The sequence below is a fragment of the Dendrobates tinctorius genome, unplaced genomic scaffold (assembly GCF_039654945.1).
Source record: "Dendrobates tinctorius isolate UK_male_01 unplaced genomic scaffold, ASM3965494v1 ptg000090l, whole genome shotgun sequence".
Classification (NCBI taxonomy): Eukaryota; Metazoa; Chordata; class Amphibia; order Anura; family Dendrobatidae; genus Dendrobates; species Dendrobates tinctorius.
Genome location: NW_027361758.1, coordinates 2919158 through 2941881, shown reverse-complemented (window position 1 = coordinate 2941881; position 22724 = coordinate 2919158). Strand labels below are relative to the sequence as shown.

The 22724-nt window shown below is 48.5% G+C and overlaps 1 protein-coding gene across 2 annotated transcripts in view; it reads right to left on the bottom strand.

The window, feature by feature from the left end:
- Positions 1–495, bottom strand: part of PSMD9 (proteasome 26S subunit, non-ATPase 9) — a 29222-nt gene extending 28727 nt beyond the window's left edge. Inside the window, exon 1 of one of the 2 annotated variants that reach the window (XM_073586002.1) lies at positions 227–495. In XM_073586002.1, coding sequence (XP_073442103.1) covers positions 227–340 — 114 coding nt within the window. In that variant the 5' untranslated portion in view covers positions 341–495. The remainder of the gene's footprint in view (positions 1–226) is intronic. The other variant, XM_073586001.1, reaches the window with a different exon arrangement.
- Between the last annotated feature and the right edge of the window lie 22229 nt (positions 496–22724).

Genomic DNA, 22724 nt, shown 5'->3' with positions numbered 1-22724 from the left:
AATATTTATGTCTACTAATAAGAGCTCATATATAGTTATGCTGCTTTAATAAACTTCCAGGCAGCACATGGCCAGTTCAGGCCACAGTCTAGGCAGACCCTTTATACCTCACACATAACATACACGATATATAAAGCGCCAGATATAGTGTGGTCATGGATGTGCGCTGCGCAGCCAGGACCGAGGACGCCAGCACCAGCCACTTAATGGCGAGGTCACAACTCACATCCTCCAGGACATCGTAGTAAGCCTTTATCTGCGCCTCGATCTCGTCCTTCTTAGCGATAAGTTGTTGCACATCCCGCATGGAAACGGCTGTTGGGGTCCCAGCTTCAGACATATCGCACCGTGCACCGGAGTGACCGGACTACAACTACGGCTACAGAAGGGACTACTAATCCGGAAGCCTCGGAGGAACAAAAAGCTTCTAGCGCGCAAGAGAAAAACAAGCTGACGTCATATCACTAGTTGTCATGCGCAGTAACTGGATTACCCTGACAATGAAGCTGCTAAACCTAGCAACATATGTGCAACACAAACCACTGGCATTGGCGGGACCCTGAGATTGTACATCTGGGAGTTGGAATAACAGCAGGTTATGAGGAGAAACTGGGACAGAAAATAACGCGAGGCGTGTAACCAATCGGATTCCAGTATTTATTTACACTCCATGTTACTAAAATGAAAAAAGCTCTTTGATTGGTTGCCCTAGGGAGCTAGAGTGAGACAAAGACTTCCACACGCTTTCACACTTTCGTCAATGCTACTGGTCTGTCACCCTAAGGGTATGTTCACACTGGGCGTTTGTTGTTTTTTATTTCTGCAACAAAACCTGATGTTCTTGGCAGGAAAGAAGCTGCTGCAAAAATGCAGGTTAGGTGCGTTTTTGGTGCGTTTTTTGTGTCTGTCCATGCTAATGTCCACGACTTTTCTGCTGAAAAAGCGCTGCAAATAATGATACCTGCGTTTTTCAACACCCATTCAAGTCAATGGATGAAAAACGCTGCAAAACCGCTGAAAAATGTGACATGCTGCAAGTCCAAAAAACAGCAAAGCACAAAATCCTGATGACATAAAAACCAATGTGTGTCCATGAGATTTCAGAAATCTCATAAGCTTTGCTGGTAATGTAAAAATTAGCATAAAAACAAACGCAGCAAAAACGCCCAGTGTGAACATACCCTAAGGGAGTGCTCACAAGTGAGTCTTTTTGCTTTATTTTTTAAGTGGAAACTCCCAAGTTTTTGAGGCGTTTTGCGTTTTTAAAGTAAACCTGGCAGCATGTATGAGGCCCTGGCCGGTATGCTTGACTATACACTAATCAGTCAGGTTGATCCCTGCGGCTTCTTCCCACCCGCTGCCATGGATTGGCAGGTGTCTACCTACATGTGTCAGGGACCTGCCTGTACGACTAGTCTATAGGCTGAGTCAGGCGGTCGTATAACTTGTGTGAGAATCGCATCGCACTGCAGGGACTGGCCCGACACCTCTCCTGACCCAAGCATGACTGCGTGATATATTACTATGCAGCTGTCATGTTCAGGTCAGGAGAGACGACAGCCAGGAGACAAGGTTCACGATGTGATTCTCGCATGAGAAATACGGCAGTACGTCTCTGCCCTAAAGTGCTCAGTGGCAGCTTTTACAGTATGTTTTTCTCTGAAACACCACAGCATTTCAGAGTCACACATACCTGGCCGAGTGTATACAGCCAGAGTCTGATACATGGTGCACACGGATCGGGCAGCATGTATCAGCTGACAGCTGTACTATAAAGGCCTCGCTCACATGGGCATATAAATCGGATAAGCAGAATGAGAGAAAACACATTGCACCCTGACCAATGGTAGTAAATGAGTCAGGGCTCATCTGCCAGTTTTTCCTCAGCTCCAATCCGACTGAGAAAAAAATCACAGTATGCTGCGAGTGGATGCGAGAATGGGATCGTGCTTGTTAATGCAAGTCAATAGGTGCAAGAAAAAAATCACATGGCACATTATGATTTTTTTCACGCACATCTCAAAAGAAACACGACATTTCATCAGCCAAGTACAATAAATTCACACCACGAACCGTCAGAATAGAATAGCTAGATACAGTTGTGCTCAAAAGTTTACATACCCCGGCAGAATTTTTGCTTTCTTGGCCTTTCTTCAGAGAATATGAATGATAACACCAAAACTTTTTCTCAACTCATGGTTAGTGATTGGGTGAAGCCATTTATTGTCAAACTACTGTGTTTTAAATCATAATGACAACCCAAAACATCCAAATGACCCTGATCAAAAGTTTACATACCCTAGTGATTATGGCCTGATAACATGCACAGAAGTTGACACAAATGGGTTTGAATGGCTACTAAACGTAACATCCTCACCTGTGACCAGTTTGCTTGTAATCAGTGTGTGTGCATAAAAGCTGAGTGAGTTTCTGGGATCCACAAAGACTCTTGCATCTTTCATCCAGCCACTGACGTTTCTGGATTCTGAATCATGGGGAAAGCAAAAGAATTGTCAACGGATCTGAGGGAAAAGGTAGTTGAATTGCATAAAACAGTAAAGGGATACAAAAGGATATTCAAGGAATTGATAATGCCAGTCAGCAGCGTTCAAACTGTGATTAACAAATGGAAAATCAGGGGCTCTGTAAAAACAAAACCACAGTCAGGTAGACCAACAAAAATTTAATCCACAACTGCCAGGAAAATTGTTCGAGATGCAAAGAAAAACCCACAAATAACATCAGGTGAAATACTGGACTCTATGAAAACTATCTGTCACGCCGTCTCTGTATACTCACCTGGCCACCGCTCCCACACCGCAGCCCCCCGCCCCCCGACATCCACGGAGGTCACCTCTGACAGGCTCGCGGCCAGCGGCGTCTCTGCATGCAATGGGCATGCGCCATAGGCCGCGGCCGCGCCTCCCTCCTTCTTGTGCTCCGGCTATGCCCTGACCCGGAAGCACCCCCCTGACCAATGGCAGACCAGACAGGGGCGTATCAGGCCGCTTCCCCCTGAGATAGGCGCCTGATCGTTGTATTTCCTAGCACACTGGGCCTCGCTTCATTGTGTGCTGTCTGCAGTCCCGTTCTCGTCTGCTCCCTGCAGCAACCTCTCAGTCCTGCTATCCGTGTTCCCTGCTGTATTCCGCAGTCCTGCCTCTGGTGCTCCCTCCGTCCTACTCCAGTCCTGCCTCCTGTGTTCCTGTTCCATCCTGCTCCAGTCCCTCCGTCCTACTCTAGTCCTGCCTCTGGTGTTCCTGTTCCATCCTGCTCCAGTCCTTCCGTCCTACTCCAGTCCTGCCTGCGGTGTTCCAGTTCCATCCTGCTCCAGTCCTTCCGTCCTACTCCAGTCCTGCCTCCGGTGTTCCTGTTCCATCCTGCTCCAGTCCTTCCGTCCTACTGCAGTCCTGCCTGTGGTGTTCCTGTTCCATCCTACTCCAGTCCTTCCGTCCTACTCCAGTTCTGCCTCCGGTGTTCCTGTTACATCCTGCTCCAGTCCTTCCGTCCTACTCCAGTCCTGCCTCCGGTGTTCCTGTTCCAACCTGCTCCAGACCTTCCGTCCTACTCCTGTCCTGTCTCCTGTGTTCCAGCCATCTCCCCACATTCCAGTCTATAACCTTACTCCTCCTGTCTCCTGTGTTCCTGCTCTGTCCTGTCATCTACACTTCAGTCCTACACTTCTACTCCACTCCATCCTGAGCCGCCCCTCTCGGTTCCGGCTACCGTTGTACTTGAACCCCTGGGCCTGCTCCTAACGGTCCCTGTATAGGGGTCGGTTCCACCTGGCAGCTCGCCTGGGGCCCCTCGGTGCCACGGTCCAGAGGGTCCACTCCTGGAGATTCCGGCTCCTGACCAGCCACGCTAATGTGGCGCCCCTGAGGCTTCATTCGCCACAGAGGTACTGCACCTTCTCCTAAGGTGTAGTGCCCCACCATCCAGGTAAGGTGGGAACTCCTGACCACGCTCCACACCTGCATTCCACACACAGGATAGTTCAGTGGGGCCACCTATCAGCTTCAGGCTGGGGTTAGCAGAGCACCCCTCGTGGAACCCTGCTTCGTAACACGAGATGTGCTGGGAGGCGGGTGGAGTGAGATGATATAAAAGAGCGGGAAGAGTGAGAGTTACAGGAGAGTTAGTTAGAGAAGAGAGAAGATGGGTGTCTGAGGGACGTGCTGCAGCAGGTCCCAGTGATCTGGGCTGCTGGCACGAGAAAGACCAGAGAAAGAGACTGATAAGATTGATAACCTAACCTTCCATAAGAGAGATAGAACAGATCGGAACGAAGGAGAATAGAAGGACGGTGGGAAGCTGGTTGAAGAAAGATAGAGAACCCTTCCAGTCCAGAGAGCGCAAAGGCCGGGGCCCGGTCCCCGAGGTTGATTGGATCTTTATGTCCGGCAACAGACACCGGAGGAGTAGTGAGCCGCTAACGCCTTGCTCTCATCATATACTTGGGACACAACAGCAACTGAATAGAGAGGCGGGACGCAGTGAGGAGTCCCCGAAGCAGGCTACAGCTGTGTGACATCGGCGGTCGTGCCCGCCGATGCCCCTTTAGCGGCGGTGCCCGCCGCAGCTTCCTCTCACCTGCGCCCCCCGGTTCGCGCGTTCCTCCGCGCTGCTTGCCGCTCTGCTGCGGGTAACCGCGACGGCCTTAGGCCGCGCACGCGCGTTCCCCCGGCCTCTTCCGTTGGCAGGGGGCGTCGCTAGGGGAGGGTCTGTAGGGCGCACTTCCGGTCTCCGCATATATCAGGCGTCCGCTCTATTCTGAGGGCGCCTGATGATTGTTTGTGACTTGCAGCACCCATCGGCCCTACCTTCTTCTGTGTACCCTGCCTATCCTTACTGTTCCTTTGTCTGCCCTGTTCCTGCTCCGTGTCTGTCTGCCTGTCTCCTTCCTGTGGTCCTCGCTGTACCTTTCCTGTAGGCTTCCAGCCATTTCCTTCTGCCCTCCACCTCGCTACTCCTGCTCTGTCTGCCAGTCCTCCGAGTCGTCCCTGCTGGCTCCGGCTGTCGCGGTTCCGCCCCCTGCGGTCCTGCCCCTAACGATCCCTGTACAGGGGTCGGTCTTCACCAGGTGTGCTCGGCCCAGGGGCTCCGGATCCGCGATCCAGAGGGTCCACTCTTGGACGTATTAGCCAGAGGCGTCACAGTATCATCAGGCCATGGATCCCGCCGGTGCCGCAGCCGCCACACAAAAGGAATTGCTTTTCCTTCGTGAAAATCAGAACCGGATAATGTCCTTTATGAAGTCTATGGACACCCGGTTGTCCGCCCTGCAGACCTCTGACCCCGGGCACGCTCCTCTCTTAGTCAGCCTTCAACAGGAGCTCGCGCAGCAGCGCGACGCCCAATCCCACATCTTGGGTTACATGGCATCCGTGGATGACCGATTGCTGGCCCTGCAATCCTCTGCTGCCGCTGCAACTTCCTCCCCGGATGTAGCCTCTACTCCGGCTCCCCGTCTGGGTAAACCCCCCAGGTACAGCGGAGATCCCAAGTTATGCCGGGGTTTTTTAAATCAATGCAGGCTACATTTTGAGCTTGCCCCCCTTCAGTACCCTACTGACCGCGCCAAGGTGGCGTTCGTTGTGTCCCATCTTGAGGGTGAGGCCCTGTCCTGGGTGAACCCCTTGTGGGAGAGAGATGACCCCGTAGTGCTAAATTTACAGACCTTCTTAGAAACCTTTCGCAAGGTATTCGATGAACCGGGTCGCTTAGCATCCTCCACTGAGGCCCTTTTTAACCTCCGCCAGGGTTCCCTCACAGTGGGGCAATACGCCATCCGCTTCCGGACCCTCTCTTCTGAGTTAGGGTGGAACAATGAGGCTCTTGTGGGAGCCTTTTGGAGAGGCCTCTCCAGTAAGATCAAGGATGAGCTTGCCGGGCGAGACACCCCCACCACTCTGGAGGACCTTATTTCGCTGGCCACTCGCATAGACCTACGCTTTCAGGAGCGCGCTCGAGAGGCAGTCGGAGAGAGAAGGTCCTTTAGGCTGTATCAGGCTCCTGTCCCCCGTTTCCCTGTATCTCCTGTTAGCGCCGCTCCTGAGCCTATGCAGGTTGATCGTGTCAGACTGTCCGAGCAACGCCGCAGGGAGAGGATGACCAAGGGCCTCTGCCTGTACTGTGGAGGGGCCAACCATTTTGTGCGTTCCTGTCCTGAGAAGCCAGAGAGGTCGGGAAATGCCTCCACCTAGGTCAGGTAAGAGAGGACCCCCTAGGTGATCAAAATTCCTCTCTTCCCCTTACTCTTTCAGCTTTGCTAATTACAGGTCGGGGGCGTGGGTCTGTGGAGGCGTATGTGGACTCGGGTGCTGCCGGTAATTTCATCCGCCAGGAGGAGGTTGACAAACTCCAGATTCCGGTGTTGGTATTGAAGAACCCTCGCGCTATTTCCTCCGTTGATGGTAAACCTTTACCCGGACTCATCACCATGATTACCGTCGAAGTAGATCTTCAAATCGGAGCTCTCCACCTCGAAAAGATAGCCTTTTATGTCCTGCCACAACTAGCCCATGCTGTTCTCCTAGGACTGCCCTGGCTCAGACGGCACGAGCCTGTGATTGACTGGCGCTCTGGGGAAGTTCTCCGTTGGGGGCACTCCTGCCAGGAGCACTGCCTACGGGCCCTCACGCGTCCTCGTCCATGCTTGAAGCCTGCCGACCTCCCGGGCTTACCCGCACCCTATCACACGTTTGCCGACGTGTTCAGCAAGAAGGAGGCGGATTCCTTACCCCCTCATCGCTCCTATGACTGCCCTATCGACCTAGTTCCTGGTGCCACTCCTCCCAGAGGGAGAACTTATCCTTTGTCCCCAGCAGAGACCTCGGCTATGTCGGAATATATACAGGAAAATCTGGCCAAGGGGTTCATCCGGAAGTCCTCGTCCCCTGCGGGCGCAGGTTTCTTCTTCGTCCGGAAGAAAGATGGGTCCCTGCGACCCTGTATTGACTACCGGGGCCTGAACAACATCACGGTTAAAAACCGGTACCCGCTCCCGCTGATTCCTGAACTCTTCGACCGGCTGAGGGGGGCCAGAATCTTCACGAAGTTGGATCTGCGGGGAGCTTACAACTTAATCCGAATCCGAGCGGGGGACGAGTGGAAGACGGCCTTCAATACCCGGGACGGCCATTATGAATACTTGGTCATGCCGTTCGGTCTCTGCAATGCTCCAGCGGTGTTTCAGGAATTCGTAAATGAGGTGTTCCGAGACCTACTCTATTCCTGCGTGGTGGTGTATTTGGACGATATCCTCATTTTCTCGACCGACCTCTCCTCCCATCGGAGAAGTGTACGCATGGTCCTGCAGCGCCTTCGAGAAAATCGTCTTTACGCCAAGATCGAGAAGTGCCTCTTCGAGCAAACAGCGTTACCCTTCTTGGGGTATATCATCACGGATTCCGGTCTTAAGATGGATCTGGACAAGCTGTCCGCGGTACTCCAGTGGCCTCGTCCGGTTGGCATAAAGGCCATCCAGCGTTTCCTCGGCTTCGCTAATTATTACCGGCAGTTTATACCCCACTTCTCTACAGTCACCAAGCCCATTACGGTCCTGACCCGTAAGGGGACGAAGCCTAACGTCTGGCCCTCTGAAGCCGAGGACGCCTTTCTTGCCCTGAAACGCTCGTTTGCTTCTGCTCCGATTTTACACCGTCCAGTGGCCAGTAGGCCCTTCATTCTGGAGGTTGATGCCTCCTCCACTGGAGCTGGGGCAGTTCTCTCCCAACAGGCTCCATCTGGACGTCTTGTCCCCTGCGGGTTCTTCTCCAAATCCTTTTCTCCGGCGGAGTGCAACTACTCCATTGGGGACCGGGAATTATTGGCCATTAAAATGGCGCTGGAGGAATGGCGATATCTGCTCGAGGGGGCAGTGCACCCCTTTACTATCTTCACGGACCACAAGAACCTGGCCTACCTGCAATCTGCCCAGAGACTCAACTCCAGACAAGCCAGGTGGGCTCTGTATTTTTCCCGTTTTGAGTTTAAGCTCCACTTCCGGCCCGGCAGTAAGAACATCAAAGCCGATGCGCTTTCCAGGTCTTTGCAGCCTCCGGAGAGGGAGGAGGATCCATCATATATCATCGAGCCGGCTAAGGTTATCTCCGTGGCCCCCGTGAGTTTCTCTAACCCTCCGCCTGGCAAGACCTTCGTCCCTCCAAACAAACGCCTGGAAGTACTGCGCTGGGGACATTCTTCCAAGGTTGCTGGGCACGTTGGGATTAAGAAGACTCTTTTTCTTCTTTCCCGGTATTACTGGTGGTCCTCTCTCCACCAGGATGCAAAGGACTTTGTAGCCTCCTGCAGGTCTTGTGCTCAGAACAAGGTTCCAAGGACCCTCCCCTCCGGCCTCCTTCATCCGTTGCCTGTCCCAGAGGCTCCTTGGCAGCAAATCGCCATGGATTTCGTGACTGATCTGCCTCGCTCGGCTGGGTGTACTACCATCTTAGTCGTCGCTGACCGCTTTTCCAAGATGGCCCACTTTATTCCCTTGGTCGGACTGCCATCTGCCCCAAAGTTGGCCGAAATCTTTATCCACCACGTGTTCAGGCTACATGGTCTCCCTCTGCGAATCGTGACCGATCGAGGGGTCCAGTTTACTTCCCGATTCTGGAGGGCCCTCTGTCGGCTCCTGGGCACGTCTCTCGACTTCTCTTCAGCGTATCATCCTCAAACCAACGGCCAAGTGGAACGGATTAACCAAATTCTGACCACCTACCTACGCCACTTTTCTAACGCCCATCAGGATAATTGGGTCTCTCTTCTACCTTGGGCGGAATTCGCTCATAATAATCATTCCAGCGAATCAACGTCCAAGACACCGTTCTTTGTGGTAACTGGGCTAAATCCTGGGGTTCCATTGCCCTTTTCCGCATCGTCTGGAGTTCCTGCAGCAGACACTCTCGCCAAGGAGTTTTCGCAAATCTGGAAGGAGACCAGAGAGGCGCTCGAGCTAGCCAACGTCCGAATTAAGAAACACGCGGACAAAAGACGAAGGGATCTACCCCCGTACCAGCCCGGGGACAAAGTCTGGCTTTCTACCAAACATATCCGCCTGAAAGTCCCTGCTTACAAATTAAGTCCTCGGTACATCGGGCCTTTTGAAGTACTTGGGCGCATTAACAGGGTAGCCTACAAATTGAGGTTGCCGGCGTCACTCCGGGTCCCTAACGCCTTCCATATCTAGCTCCTTAAACCTGTGGTCTTGAATCGGTTCCAACCAACCTCCATGTCCCCTCCCTCGCCAATTTGTTCTGACAATGTCTTTGAAGTAAAGGACATCCTGGCTATGAAAAGGGTCAAAGGTAAGACTCTTTTTCTTATCGACTGGAAGGGTTTTGGCCCAGAGGAGAGGTCCTGGGAGCCCCGAGAGAATGTCGATGCCCCCCTTATCATGAAAAGATTTCTAACCAACCTCAGAAGGAGAGGGCATATGGGAGGGGGTACTGTGACATCGGCGGTCGTGCCCGCCGATGCCCCTTTAGCGGCGGTGCCCGCCGCAGCTTCCTCTCACCTGCGCCCCCCGGTTCGCGCGTTCCTCCGCGCTGCTTGCCGCTCTGCTGCGGGTAACCGCGACGGCCTTAGGCCGCGCACGCGCGTTCCCCCGGCCTCTTCCGTTGGCAGGGGGCGTCGCTAGGGGAGGGTCTGTAGGGCGCACTTCCGGTCTCCGCATATATCAGGCGTCCGCTCTATTCTGAGGGCGCCTGATGATTGTTTGTGACTTGCAGCACCCATCGGCCCTACCTTCTTCTGTGTACCCTGCCTATCCTTACTGTTCCTTTGTCTGCCCTGTTCCTGCTCCGTGTCTGTCTGCCTGTCTCCTTCCTGTGGTCCTCGCTGTACCTTTCCTGTAGGCTTCCAGCCATTTCCTTCTGCCCTCCACCTCGCTACTCCTGCTCTGTCTGCCAGTCCTCCGAGTCGTCCCTGCTGGCTCCGGCTGTCGCGGTTCCGCCCCCTGCGGTCCTGCCCCTAACGATCCCTGTACAGGGGTCGGTCTTCACCAGGTGTGCTCGGCCCAGGGGCTCCGGATCCGCGATCCAGAGGGTCCACTCTTGGACGTATTAGCCAGAGGCGTCACAAGCTGTCTGTCATACAAGTAAAGACTAGGAACATCCTGCCTGGAGGTTGGCTGGAGCCCTGACTTGGAGAACACGGTGCGGAGGCAGGCAGTTGAGTGAACTACAAACAGTGAGTAAAGCTTTGGAACCGCACACCTTGGTGTCCTCCAATTATTCCAGCACCGCTACACCTGGGTACCAGCCTCCATACCATTCTGCGCCTCTCCTCATCCATTGCACCTACACTGCCCTGGGACTACAGCTCCACCTGTGGGGAGCTACACCATCTTTGCTGCACCACACCATCAGTCCCAGCGGATCTGTATGCAGCGTTGGCTCAACATCTTATTTGCCAAACACCACGGGTGGTGTCATGAACTATTCTAATAAACTTTAACACCATTAACATCACCGCCATTGATATTGGGCGCCTAGGGCCACGGAACGGGTCACCGCTGCTGTGACACATTCCCACCTTGACTCTGGCCCGGTACCGAGTACCCCGCTGCCCTGGGTGTGCGAGGGCGACCCACTAACACTATCGGTGTGTCTGTTTCAAGATGCACAATAAGGAGGCACTTGAAGAAAAATGGGCTGCATGGTCGGGCTGCCAGAAGAAAGCCATTACTGCGCAAATGCCACAAAGTATCTCGCCTACAATACGCAAAACAGCACAGAGACAAACCTCAAAACTTCCGGAACAAGGTAATTTGGAGTGATGAGCCCAAAATTAAACTTTTTGGCCACAGTCATAAACGTTACATTTGGAGAGAGGTCAACAAGGCAAAAATTCTGCCGGGGTATGTAAACTTTTGAGCACAACTGTATTTAAAATAGATAGACAGATGTCATGTAGAAATTTATTGTCAAAAGCCCCCTACATATAATGAACTACCACCCTTTAGTGCCTTTCATGTGGCACTAAAGGGTGTTTAGCCTTATGAAACCTATTAAATAAATAATTTAAAAAAAAATGACGTGAGGTCCCCCCAATTTTTAATAACCAGCTAAAGGAAAGCAGACAGCTGCAGGCTTATTAGGCTGGGAATGAGCAGATAACCATGATCCTTCCCAGTCTATCAATATCACACAGCTGTCTTTTTTGCCTTTGCTGTTATAAAAAAAATGGGGGGCACTAAAAATAATGAGTAAATGATGTGTGCTTCCCTCATTTTTGATAACCAGCAATGTGTCACTTCTCACGGGGTCAGAGTACCATGAGGATAATGGATCAGAGCTGAAGGGGTTAAACGGGCGGATTGTCAGAACAAAGTCCAGAGTCAGGCAACAGATCAAGCATATAGAACTCAAGGCACAGGAGAGCACAAACCTCACAAAATGAATGTACGTTTGGCAGTGTTCTGGGAAACTCAGCTCCGTTAAGAAGCATGGCCATTAATTGAAATAATGAACACATGAGACAGCAGACGCCCCGCAGTCCCAGATTGGCTAGCTGAGCTGTCAATAAACACACTGACAGCTCAGCACGCCCCTGAATCAGACTGGATGGCCATGCTGTCAATCACAGTACTGACAGCTTCAGCACGCCCCTGTACTGGATTGGATGGCCGAGCTGTCAATAACTGCATCCCAGACACCCTGAGGCGTGGATCTGTGACAGTATCCCCTCTTCTAGGAGGGGCCACCGGACCCCCAGGCTTCCCAGGAGATTTTAGATGGAAAGCCCTGACTAATCGATTTGCCTTCACATCTCGAGCAGGGACCCAGGATTTCTCCTCTGGTCCATATCCCCTCCAGTAAATGAGGTACTGGTGGGAATTATGGACCCTCCTAGAATCCACAATCCTCTGAACCTCATATTCCAGACCCCCGCCTACTGAAATTGGAGGAGGCGGGGATGAGGGAGACAATGCAGAAGGGACATACTCCTTTAATAGGAATTTATGGAATACGTTAGGGGTGCAAAGGGATGGAAGAAGCTTTAACCTAAATGCCACAGGATTGACCACTTCTAGGATCTCATATGGACCAATAAACTTTGTACCAAACTTTGCTGATGGCAATTTAAGTTTAATGTTCTTACACAACAACCAAACCTTATCCCCAATCTTAAAAGCAGGACCCACTGACCGTCTTCTATCGACCTTTCGTTTTTGGTGAATCTGGGCAATCCCGATATTCTTTTGAACCTCCCTCCAGACATCTCCAAGTCTCTGCACGTCGACCTCCACCCTAGGGCATTCAGAACTAATCCTAGAAAATTTGCCAAAATGGGGATGAAAACCATAATTACAGAAGAATGGTGAGGTTCCGGTAGATTGATTTACTCGACTGTTAAAGCAAACTCAGCGAGAGGTAAAAACGAAGACCAGTCCTCCTGTTGTGCTGCCACAAAGCACCTTAACATTTGTCCCAAAGATTGAATTGTCCTCTCAGTCTGACTATTGGTTTGTGATAAGATAAATTAAGAGAAAAAAAGAAGTGGATCCAGCACTTCATATAAAATCCCAAATAACATGATTCCAGGGAAAAATTCACATTCTACAATGGATGAATATAACGTCTGAGTAGAAAGTCCCAAGAGAAATTTAAAGTCCTGGTTGATGCGTTTCGAAGTGATACTTATTCATAACCATGTTATGACCACACTGCGGCCCACTGGGCAAATGCCCGAAAGAGCAGATTAGCAGTCCAGGCCTGCGCCTCTCCATTACTAACACCTGGGCTTGATGCCATCTGACATTACCAAGCTGACATCAACCCCATAAACCATTACTCCGATTGCCATTGCACCAGGGCAATGGGGAAGAGCTCGGGCAAAGTGCCAGAATTAGAGCATTCTGTGGCACTGTGGGCTTGTGTTTTTAGGCTTGGAAGGGCCCAATAATCAGTGACCTTCCCAACCTAATAATATAAGCCCACAGTTGTCTGCTTTACCTTGGCTGGTTATCAAAAATTGTAGGGACCCCAAGTCATTCTGTTTTTAAACTATTTATTTCATAGGTTTAATAATGCTAAACACCCATTAGTGCCACATGAAAGGCAGAAAAGGGTTCAAGTTTATTATATGTAGGGGGCTTTTGAAATTATATGTCTACAGGATATCTATATATTCTATATATCTATGAATCTATCAATCTCTGTATATATGATTGCTTTATTAGTTTGAAAACAGCTTTAAATTACATAGAGAATAACAATGTGTAAAAGATGATGTTAAAAACGCATTGCATACAGATGTCATACGAATGCTATTTGAGAAAAATTGCATTGTACTCGCACGACACTTGTCTGAATCAACATCAGACCAGTTTTTTATATGCTAGCCAAATAGTGAAAAACTCTGAAAAATCCTTCTCAAACCCTTAAAGTTTCTGCTGTGAAAACTCAGCAAAAATACTCGGTATGAACATACCCTTAACTGAAGAAGTAAATTTGACTAAGGTTTTGTTCATACAGAGGATTTTTTTAAGAGATGTAGCAAAGCCATGTAGGCTAGGGTTCAATGCTAGCTCTACAAGTTCTGATTAGATCATTTGGCTAGTCCTGCATGTAACCAGGCTAGCTGTTCTCCTTAGTCAGTCAGCTCAGGGAAGCTGACCTGACTGGATGTGTCTTGGGGTTAAAGAGAGACAGGCCAGAATCCCTCTCTGAGAAAAGTCTGCACAGTTTGTTTTCTTTAGTTAATGCTTGGACAAGGCTAGAAAAATATTCAGGATTGAGAGTCCTCAGTAGTTGATACCTTTTAATGGCTAACTGAAAAGATGGTAACACATTGCAAGCTTTCGAGACTACTCAGGTCTCTTCATCAGGCTAGACTAATACAAAATCTGAAGTCACATATTTATACACAATACAACACAGAAAAAATGCAATAGATAAGACAAGTGACGTGAAGCAGAACTATCAATATGGGAGAGGGAAAAACATAAATATAAACATTGGACCAGTTCATAGATAAGGAGTCCGGATGTTTTATGGTCCTCTGATTGGGGTCTAGTTTTCTATTGCATTTTTTCTAGGCTGTATTGTGCATAAATATGTGACTTCAGATTTTGTATTAGTCTAGCCTGATGAAGAGACCTGAGTAGTCTCGAAAGCTTGCAATGTGTTACCATCTTTTCAGTTAGCAATTAAAAGGTATCAACTACTGAGGACTCTCAATCCTGAATATTTTTCTATCTACTGGCTAACACGGTACAAAGATATACATCTTTCCTGGACAAGGCTAGGGATTTAAGTTTATGTTATTTTTTTGCTGTGCAACTTAATAAAAACTGCACATATTTGGACCAAAACTGCATTGCCTGTGTGGACGCTTCCTAAAGCCTACCAATGAGAGTTAATCCCTACAGAGCTCAAAACCAACATTTTTTGTAAGAAGCACTCCTTTTTTAGGTGTATTTTCTTAAAGAGTTTTTCATTTCTGAAGCAGTTTTGGAAAAGTTTTTACCTGAACTGTTTTTTTTTTTTGCAACTTTTTGATTAGACTATGTCTATTTTAGAGCAGATTCCATCAGAATCATCTTCAAATAAGTCACATGGACAGTCATTACGTTAAAAAAAAAAGCTAATTCGAACAGCAAAGTGGATATCCCACACACAAGAATAGAAAGAGTTTTCTTAGCTCATGAATAAGAGGCGTTCTTGATGCATATTTTGAGGAGAATTTTGGAACACATCTCTTTCCAAAAAAAAATCCAAAACAAATTTTGAATATGTATTAGTTAAACATTTTCAAAGTCCAAGCGCAGGGTCGGACTGAGGCACCGGGACACTGGTGGATCCTCCGGTGGGCCCCCCCAGCTCTAGCTCCTGCCTCCTTCATTAGTCCCTGCCCTGCCCTGCATGTGAATAGTGCCTACAACTGACCGGCTGTGCTGTGTGCAGATGTCAGGCGCACCAGCGGCTGGGCACAACTCCTAGACTAGGCGCAATCTCCCCTCATCCAGCTGAGAGCCCTGTGCCAGCCATTTCCACATCATCCTATAAATCCTAGCAATGACATCGCTGGGCTGCTCTGTGTGCACAGGACCTGTGATGAGGTCACAGGGGGAGGAATTAGGGGTCACATGATCAGGGGTCTCGGTGTATGCAGGACTCTGCTGTACTGGTTGTCATGGTGCTGGATGATGGGAAGTTTCTGTGTGGGGTCAGTAAGGGTTTACAGGATGAATGTAGGAGAGCTGTGTGTGTACAAGATGTATGGAGAAGAGCTGCACGTGTCTGAGGTGTACGGAGCAGAGCCGTGTGTGTACTTGATGTACGGAGCGGAGCCGTGTGTGTACGAGGTGTACAGAGAGGAGCCGTGTGTGTACGAGGTGTATGGAGCAGAGCCGTGTGTGTACGGGATGTATGGAGCGGAGCCGTGTGTGGACGAGGTGTACAGAGCGGAGCTCTGTGTGTACGAAGTGTTCGGAGCTGAGATGTGTGTGTACGGAACGGAGCAGAGCCATGTGTGTACGAGTTTACAGAGTGAAGCCATGTGTGTATTGAGTGGAGCCGTGTGTGTTCGAGGTGTACGGAGCAGAGCCGTGTGTGTACGAGGCATACAAAGCAGAACCGTGTGTGTATGAAGTGTGCGAGCCGTGCGTGTAAAAGGTGTATGGTGGGGAGCATTCATACCACCCAACCCTCCCGGATCCAGCAGGACAGTCCTAATTTTGAGAGTCTGCCCCACTGTCCCGGCCGGGAGCTTACTTTTCCTGCGGACACGGGACTACACGGCGGAGCCCCGAAGAGCACTTTAAAACTCGCACGTGACGTTCCACCGGAATTGATGTGCTGGGAGCGTACCGGAAATGAGGTAGTTTCAGGAGGAGATTGTGACGGAACCATGGAGGCACTTCAGGGAATGCTTCATATCCATCACTGTGTCCTCCGTGGACAGCGGGATCGCCTTGGAATCGAGGATACTGGCCATATGATTGGATCATGATGTGTCCTGCAGCGGGAGGCTGAGGTGGGCATTACAATGGGAGCCGGGATGCTATAGTATCTATATAATCTTTCTTTCTCTCTCTGTTTCTTTCTCTCTCTGTTCTTTCTTTCCCTCTCTAGTCTTTATTTCTTTCTCTGTTCTTTCTTTCTCTCTCTTTCTTTCTCTCTGTTCTTTTTTTCCCTCTCTAATCTTTCTTTTTCTCTCTCTGTTCTTTCTTTCCCTCACTAATCTTTGTTTCTTTCTCTCTGTTTCTTTCTTTCCCTCTCTAATCTTTGTTTCTTTCTCTCTCTGTTCTTTCTATCCCTCTATAATCTTTCTTTTTTTCTCTCTGTTCTTTCGTTCCCTCTGTTGTTTCTTTCTTTCTCTCTCTTTTCTTCCTTTCCGTCTCTCTCTGTTCTTTCTTTCCCCTCTTTCTTTCTGTTCTCTCTTTCTCGCTCTGTTCTTTCTTTCCCCTTTTTCTTTCTCTCTCTGTTCTTCCTTTCTCTCTCTGTTCTTTCTTTCTCTCTCTAATCTTTCTCTCTGTTCTTTCTTTCTCTGTTATTTCTTTCTCTCTCTCTGTTCTTTCTTTCCCCTCTTTCTTTCTCTCTCTGCTTTCGTCTTTCTCTGTTCTTGCTTTCTTTCTTTCTATGTTCTTCTTTTCTTTCCCCTCTTTCTTCCTCTCTCTGTTCTTTCTTTTTCTCTCCCTCTGTGTTCTTTCTTTCTCTCTCCCTCTGTGTTCTTTCTTTCTCTTTCTCTCTCTATTCTTTCTTTCTCTTTTTCTCTCTGTTCTTTCTTTTTTCTTCCCCTCTTTCTTTCTCTCTCTGTCCTTTCTTTACCTCTCTGTGTTCTTTCTTTCTTTCTCTCTCTCTATTCTTTTTTTCCCCTCTTTCTTTCTCTGTTCTTTCTTTGTTTGTTTGTTTCTTTCTTTCTCCCTCTGTTCTTTCTTTCCCCTGTTTCTTTCTCTCTGTTTTCTTTCGCTCTCTGTTCTTTCTTTCTCTCCCCTTTCTTTCTCTCTGTTTTCTTTTTTCTCTCTGCTCTTTCTTTCTTTTCCTCAGTACCAGTCAGTGTGCCCACAGTACCAGCAATGTGCCCACAATGCCAGCCACTGTGCCTATAATGCCAGCCACTGTGCCCTCAGTACCAGTCAGTGTGGTCAGCAGTGCTAAATGGGTGCAGTTGGGGCATGGACATGGGTGTAACTAGTTGTGAAAAGGGTGTAGTCGGGCATGGCCTAAAATTTGCCGCAGTGCGCCGTAACCTTTGTCCCTCTTTCCCTTCTTCAAAAGTTGGGACGTATGATGATGGGCCCCAAGAATGATTTTTCTCTGGTGGGCCCAAGGTACTCAAGTCCGATGCTGTCTAAGCGACATGCTGCCCTTATTTACGGTGTCAGAGAGAAAGAGACCTCACTTGAAGGCCTGGCTGGTCTCTGCTCACGGGGTTGTCTCCTTACAATGCACACTGACAGTGCACTAATTTGGCAGCTTGTCACTTCTAATTAGACCTGGTGAGGGAGCGCACTGTCACTGTGCATTGAGAAGAATATTGCACAGTAAGAAAGGAGCTTGTACTGAGCATATGTTGGAATTCACAACAGACATATACTCAGTAGAGCAGGGATTAGCGCAGCCTCTGAAATGGATATCACTAATGATGCATCTTTTCCGGGTGAGGACAGAGCCTGTGGCAGTGACCGCTTCCTCTACCTCCTGATGACGTCCTGTTTGAGTATCTCAGGATGCACTGGGAATTCTCAAAGGAAGCGTGGTCAAAACAGAAATAGGTAAAAAAAAATTAAAATAAATCCGTTAGTGAGAGACTTTTTAATTAAACTGTCTTAGAAAAACTATTATATAAAATAAAGAGAGAGACAATTAGGATAAAAATCAATATTAGCTTTGGACTCCCCTCTTAAGCCTTTTTATTATCTGGAGGTGTAAAGGCCCTTTTACATTTAGCGATGCACCAGCGATCTGACCAGCGATACGACACGGTCAGGATCGCTGGTGCATCGCTAAATGATCGCTAGTGAGCTTTCACACAGAAAGATCTCACAGCGATGCAGCAGCGACGCAGTGCACGATACTCACCTTTCACACACAGCGATCCTGACGTCCTCCCGCCCGCCTCCACGCGTCGCTCGTCGTCACAGCAGGAAGCAGACGACGAGAAATGGAGCCGCCCAATCTCGCGCGATCCGGTCGGAGGAAGTATCACACATAGCGATATCGCTATAACGTCACTAAATCAGTGACGTTTTAGCGATATTGCTAGCGATATCGCTATGTGTAAAACGCCCTTTAAGGACAGCTGCTGCAGATCTGTAATATAAAGTTGCTCATAGACCATAGATACTTGTTGGCCAAAAGAAAGCCAACTCTAAATGTGCATCAGTTTTAAAAGGGGAGAAGGGATGTGGCTTAGCTCCAGGAGAACAAAAGGATTAGGCATTTAAATTCAACATTACCAATCCTTCAATCCCCCAAGATCATCTCTTGGGGAACTGTTGGCAAAGCGCTCCTGTGTTCTCTATGCGAAAGCTCTATGAGAAAGCTAAGTTTCTGGCATGGTAATAGACCACCAGAAATCAACACCATTAGAAGCTGACTTTGGGCTAAACTATTCATATTATTGCATACTGTTTCTGCTTTTTACAATGTTTACAATTCTAAAAGTGGATGCGCACATGTTCTGTATACAGTTGTCACCAAAGGTTTTCAGACTGACACAAATTTAGATTTTCATAGTGCTTCAGGTTTTTTTTACATTTTTTAGTCAGATGTTTCTATGTTACTGAAGTACAATTATAATGATTTTGTGAGACTGGGAATACTCCGTGGGTGAACCCTCAGGACCGCGACGACGAACCTCCCTCAGGCGAGCTGGCCAGGTGTACCACCCCCTATACAGGGAGCGTTAGGGACATGCCCAGGGGAGACTATCGCCATGGAAGCTGATACCTGGGGACAGCCGGAGGGAACCACAGGCGGGGGCCGGACTGGCAGTCAGAAGGGAGGTGGCGACGACCACAGGGGAGACTGCTGTAGCCCCGAGGACGGAGGTAGACGGCAAGGGTGGAGGCAGGAACGGGCTCTAGGAGAGACACTGACGCAGGCGGACACAGGCTGAATGGACAGGACCTGGAAGAGAACACAGGGAGGTCACAAGTAGAGAAAAGACAGAGGTCCAGGAAGGGAACAGAGCGCAGAGACAGGGGAAACGCAGGAGAGCGTGGACCCGAGATCAAGCGTGAACCACAATTGATAATCAGGCTCTGAGCATGGGGTGAGGCTGCCTGATATAGGGCACGCTGCAGGACATCCGAGTCAGGGCACACCTAGGATCATGGAAGCCAAGGGATAGGGCAGATAGGGAGAGGGTTAAATTAACCCTTCGCGGTTGATCCAGTGATTTCCAAATTAATCCACAAGGTGTTGCTAGCAACTCAAATGACCACACGGAGATGGGGGTCTCTGTACGGGAGGATCAAGACAGATCCCCAGTCCCCTTTATTTTAGTCACTTTTATAATATTTTGCTTAATTATGCAAAGTTCTCAACTACCAATAGCATCATTTCACTTAATAAGCCAATAATATGCCATATATGTCCATATCCAAATAACATAGAAAGTAGTATAATGGCATATTCTTCAGAGTAGTACACCCCCCGGGTCCCTTATCTTGCACCTGATGAGGAACAGTCTGGTTTCATGACAGCCTGAACTTTTCATCCCAATTACAAAATTTTTTTTATCTTAGGCTACTTTCACACTAGCGTTTTTTTGCGCTGCATTTGGAGCGCACATGAAACACATGTTAAAAGCGCATGCAAACGCTGGTAACCGCTGTGTTATTTTGTATCATTATTGTGCGCATTACAACAAAAAATCGCAGCGTTTTTATGCGTTTGTAAGCGTTTTTCATGCATTTGCATTTTTTATGCGCAATAAACAGTAGAAAAAATCCTTGAAAAATTCTTGCAACACACGCCACCAATGGGACATCAGTGGGCGTGTCTATGGAAATTCTTTATATAGACCCTGTTTACACTTCACATTTGCTTGCATTTGACTTGAGAAACATGGATCTGTGCTGGAAGAGCTTTTACTTTGCTTGGATCTGGACATGAGGACGGCTCAGGCTTATGCCGTTGCTTGCCATGAACAGAGGGAGAGAGAGAGGCAGCGGAGGCGGCAGCAGCGGCGTATGTGGATACATCCCATTATTGAACTCCGGGAGAGCCGTGGAGCGTACCACACCCTCTACAGTGAGCTACACGCAAACCAGGAGAAATTTACGGATTATACCCGGATGATCCAAGAAACCTTTAACTATTTGCTTGGTCAGGTCAAAGAAGTCCGGCGTGCGATTACTCCTGAGGAACGGTTCCTGGTCACATTAAGGTAGGCAGTTTTGCTAAACCAATGCCTGTTGATTTTTCTTGCTTGTGACATGTACTCTTCCAAATCTGGCATAATTACAGTTCTGCCATGTCGGTAACTACAAGCTGCGTTAATTTTTGGATGGCATGTATTGAACCAAAGGCTACAGAATTTTTTTTTTTTTAATTTAACGTGTTAAAAAAATTATGTATACACAAATATTAATTATTGTTTTCTTTGTGTCACAGATTCATGGCTACTGGAGAGACCCTCTCATCACTGCACTTCCAGTACCGGATTGGAATCTCCACGTTGTCTGGAATTGTAGCGGACACCTGCCGAGCTCTCTGGAGCGTTCTTTGTCCCGATTTCATGCCCATGCCAACCGCAGAAAAGTGGTTGGAAATCGCCGAAAGATTCTGGACTGTCTGCAATTTCCCTAACTGTTTGGGAGCGGTGGATGGGAAACACATCCGGATTATCAAGCCCAAAAGAACAGGCTCCGAGTTCTTTAACTACAAAAAGTACTTTTCTACTGTACTGATGGCCATTGCGGATGCAGACTGTATGTTTATTGCAGTGGACATTGGGGCATTTGGCCGTGGGAATGACTCCCAGGCTTTTAAGACCTCGGACATGGGCAGGAGGTTGTATGGCAACAACTTCAATTTCCCCATGCCACGGCCTCTTCCCAACACCGAAGGTCCGCCACAGCCATTTGTAATGGTTGGTGATGATGCGTTCCAGATGTGCCAAAACCTGCTGAAACCCTACTCCAGCCAGGACTTGGACCACAACAAAAGAATTTTCAATTACAGGCTCACCAGGGCCAGGAGAACAGTAGAGTGTGCATTTGGTATCCTTGTATCTAGATGGCGCATTCTTGGCACAGCTATTAATCTGAAACTGGAAACCGTGGATGAGGTGGTCAAGGCCTGTGTTGTTCTACATAACTTTGTACTTTCTCGAGAGCACCCGAACTGTGATCTTGATGATGTTGATCCTAATCCATTGCCTGAATTTACACAGCACCCTCTCAGGTCATCCGTTGAAGGTGGCCAAATGAGGGACCAATTTGCGGCATACTTCAACTCAGATGTAAGACGGGTGGAATGGCAAGAGCAAATGGTTTAAAAAATTTTTATTGCATGTTCTTTGTATGTTAATAAAAAAAACTGTTTTGATACCTGTACTGAGTGCATTCTCTGTTTTTACACTCCCAATACCATTAGCAAGTAGCCAGGTGTATCAGTGAATTTATGATGCTGTGTTTTGTGCATCATGATTTCACTAATAGTCCAGAGTAGGTGACTATATAGATTATGTGGTTATTTACAAGGTATATCTATAGTTCCTTGCCTTTTTGTCTAATAGTTAAATGAGAACAATAGATATGCCTTGCACTCAACACCATCCTCTATAGCCATGGTTTTCAAAATGTAGTCCTAAATGTCAACCAACATAACATGTTTACTTTTTTTAAAATTGTTTTTAACTCAAATTTAATTACTAAAAACATGCTATGTTGGTTTGCTTCGAATACTGTAGTTGGGAAACCCTGCTCAATTCAGTGTGTGCAATACACCAGATATCTCGTTTACTGACGTTTCTTGTGTCAGTCTTGGAGATATGTTTTGTCAACGAAACCAATCTACATGACTTGTCTTTTTCACAGCAGTGTCGACATTCTAGTAATATTGCACAGACAGACTGGATCCAGCAGGGTTCCCCAACTCCACTCCACATGGTCCACCACTAGATCATGTTGTAATGAAATCCATAGCTCCGTTGATAACTGTTTCACAAGAGCCCAAAAAAAAGAGGATTCCATACAACATGATCTTTTGGTGGACATGAGGACTGGAGTTGGGGAACCCTGCTGGATCGAGTATGTGCAATATTACTAGAATGTAGAGACTGTTGTTGAAAAAGCAAGTCATGTGGATTTGGTTTGTTGACATCACACATATCTCCAAGACTGACACAAGAAACATGTCTCACACAAGAAACAGTAATGACGATATATGTTGTTGCAAAAACGCTAAGTGTACGGCGCAGTGTGTGTACTGGCGGTACTCCGTTGCTGCGGAGTGCTGGCGGTGCTCCTTTGCTGATGAGTGCTGGCGGTGCTCTGTTGCTGCGGAGTGCTGGCGGTGCTCCTTTGGTGTTGACTGGTGGTGTCGGTGGCCCAAGCAGGTTCTGTGGTGGTTTGGCTCCAAGCTGGTGGTGCTGTGGCGGTGGTGGTTCTCCATACAGGAGCAGTGCTTGCCATAGTGGTGGTGGCGGAGGAGTGACCAGCAGCACTCAGACTTGAGGTGGTGTAGTGATATCCAGCTTCGCTGGGAATGTAGGTGGCCATGCAGTGGTATGCAGCAGAAGTCGGTAGTGTGGTA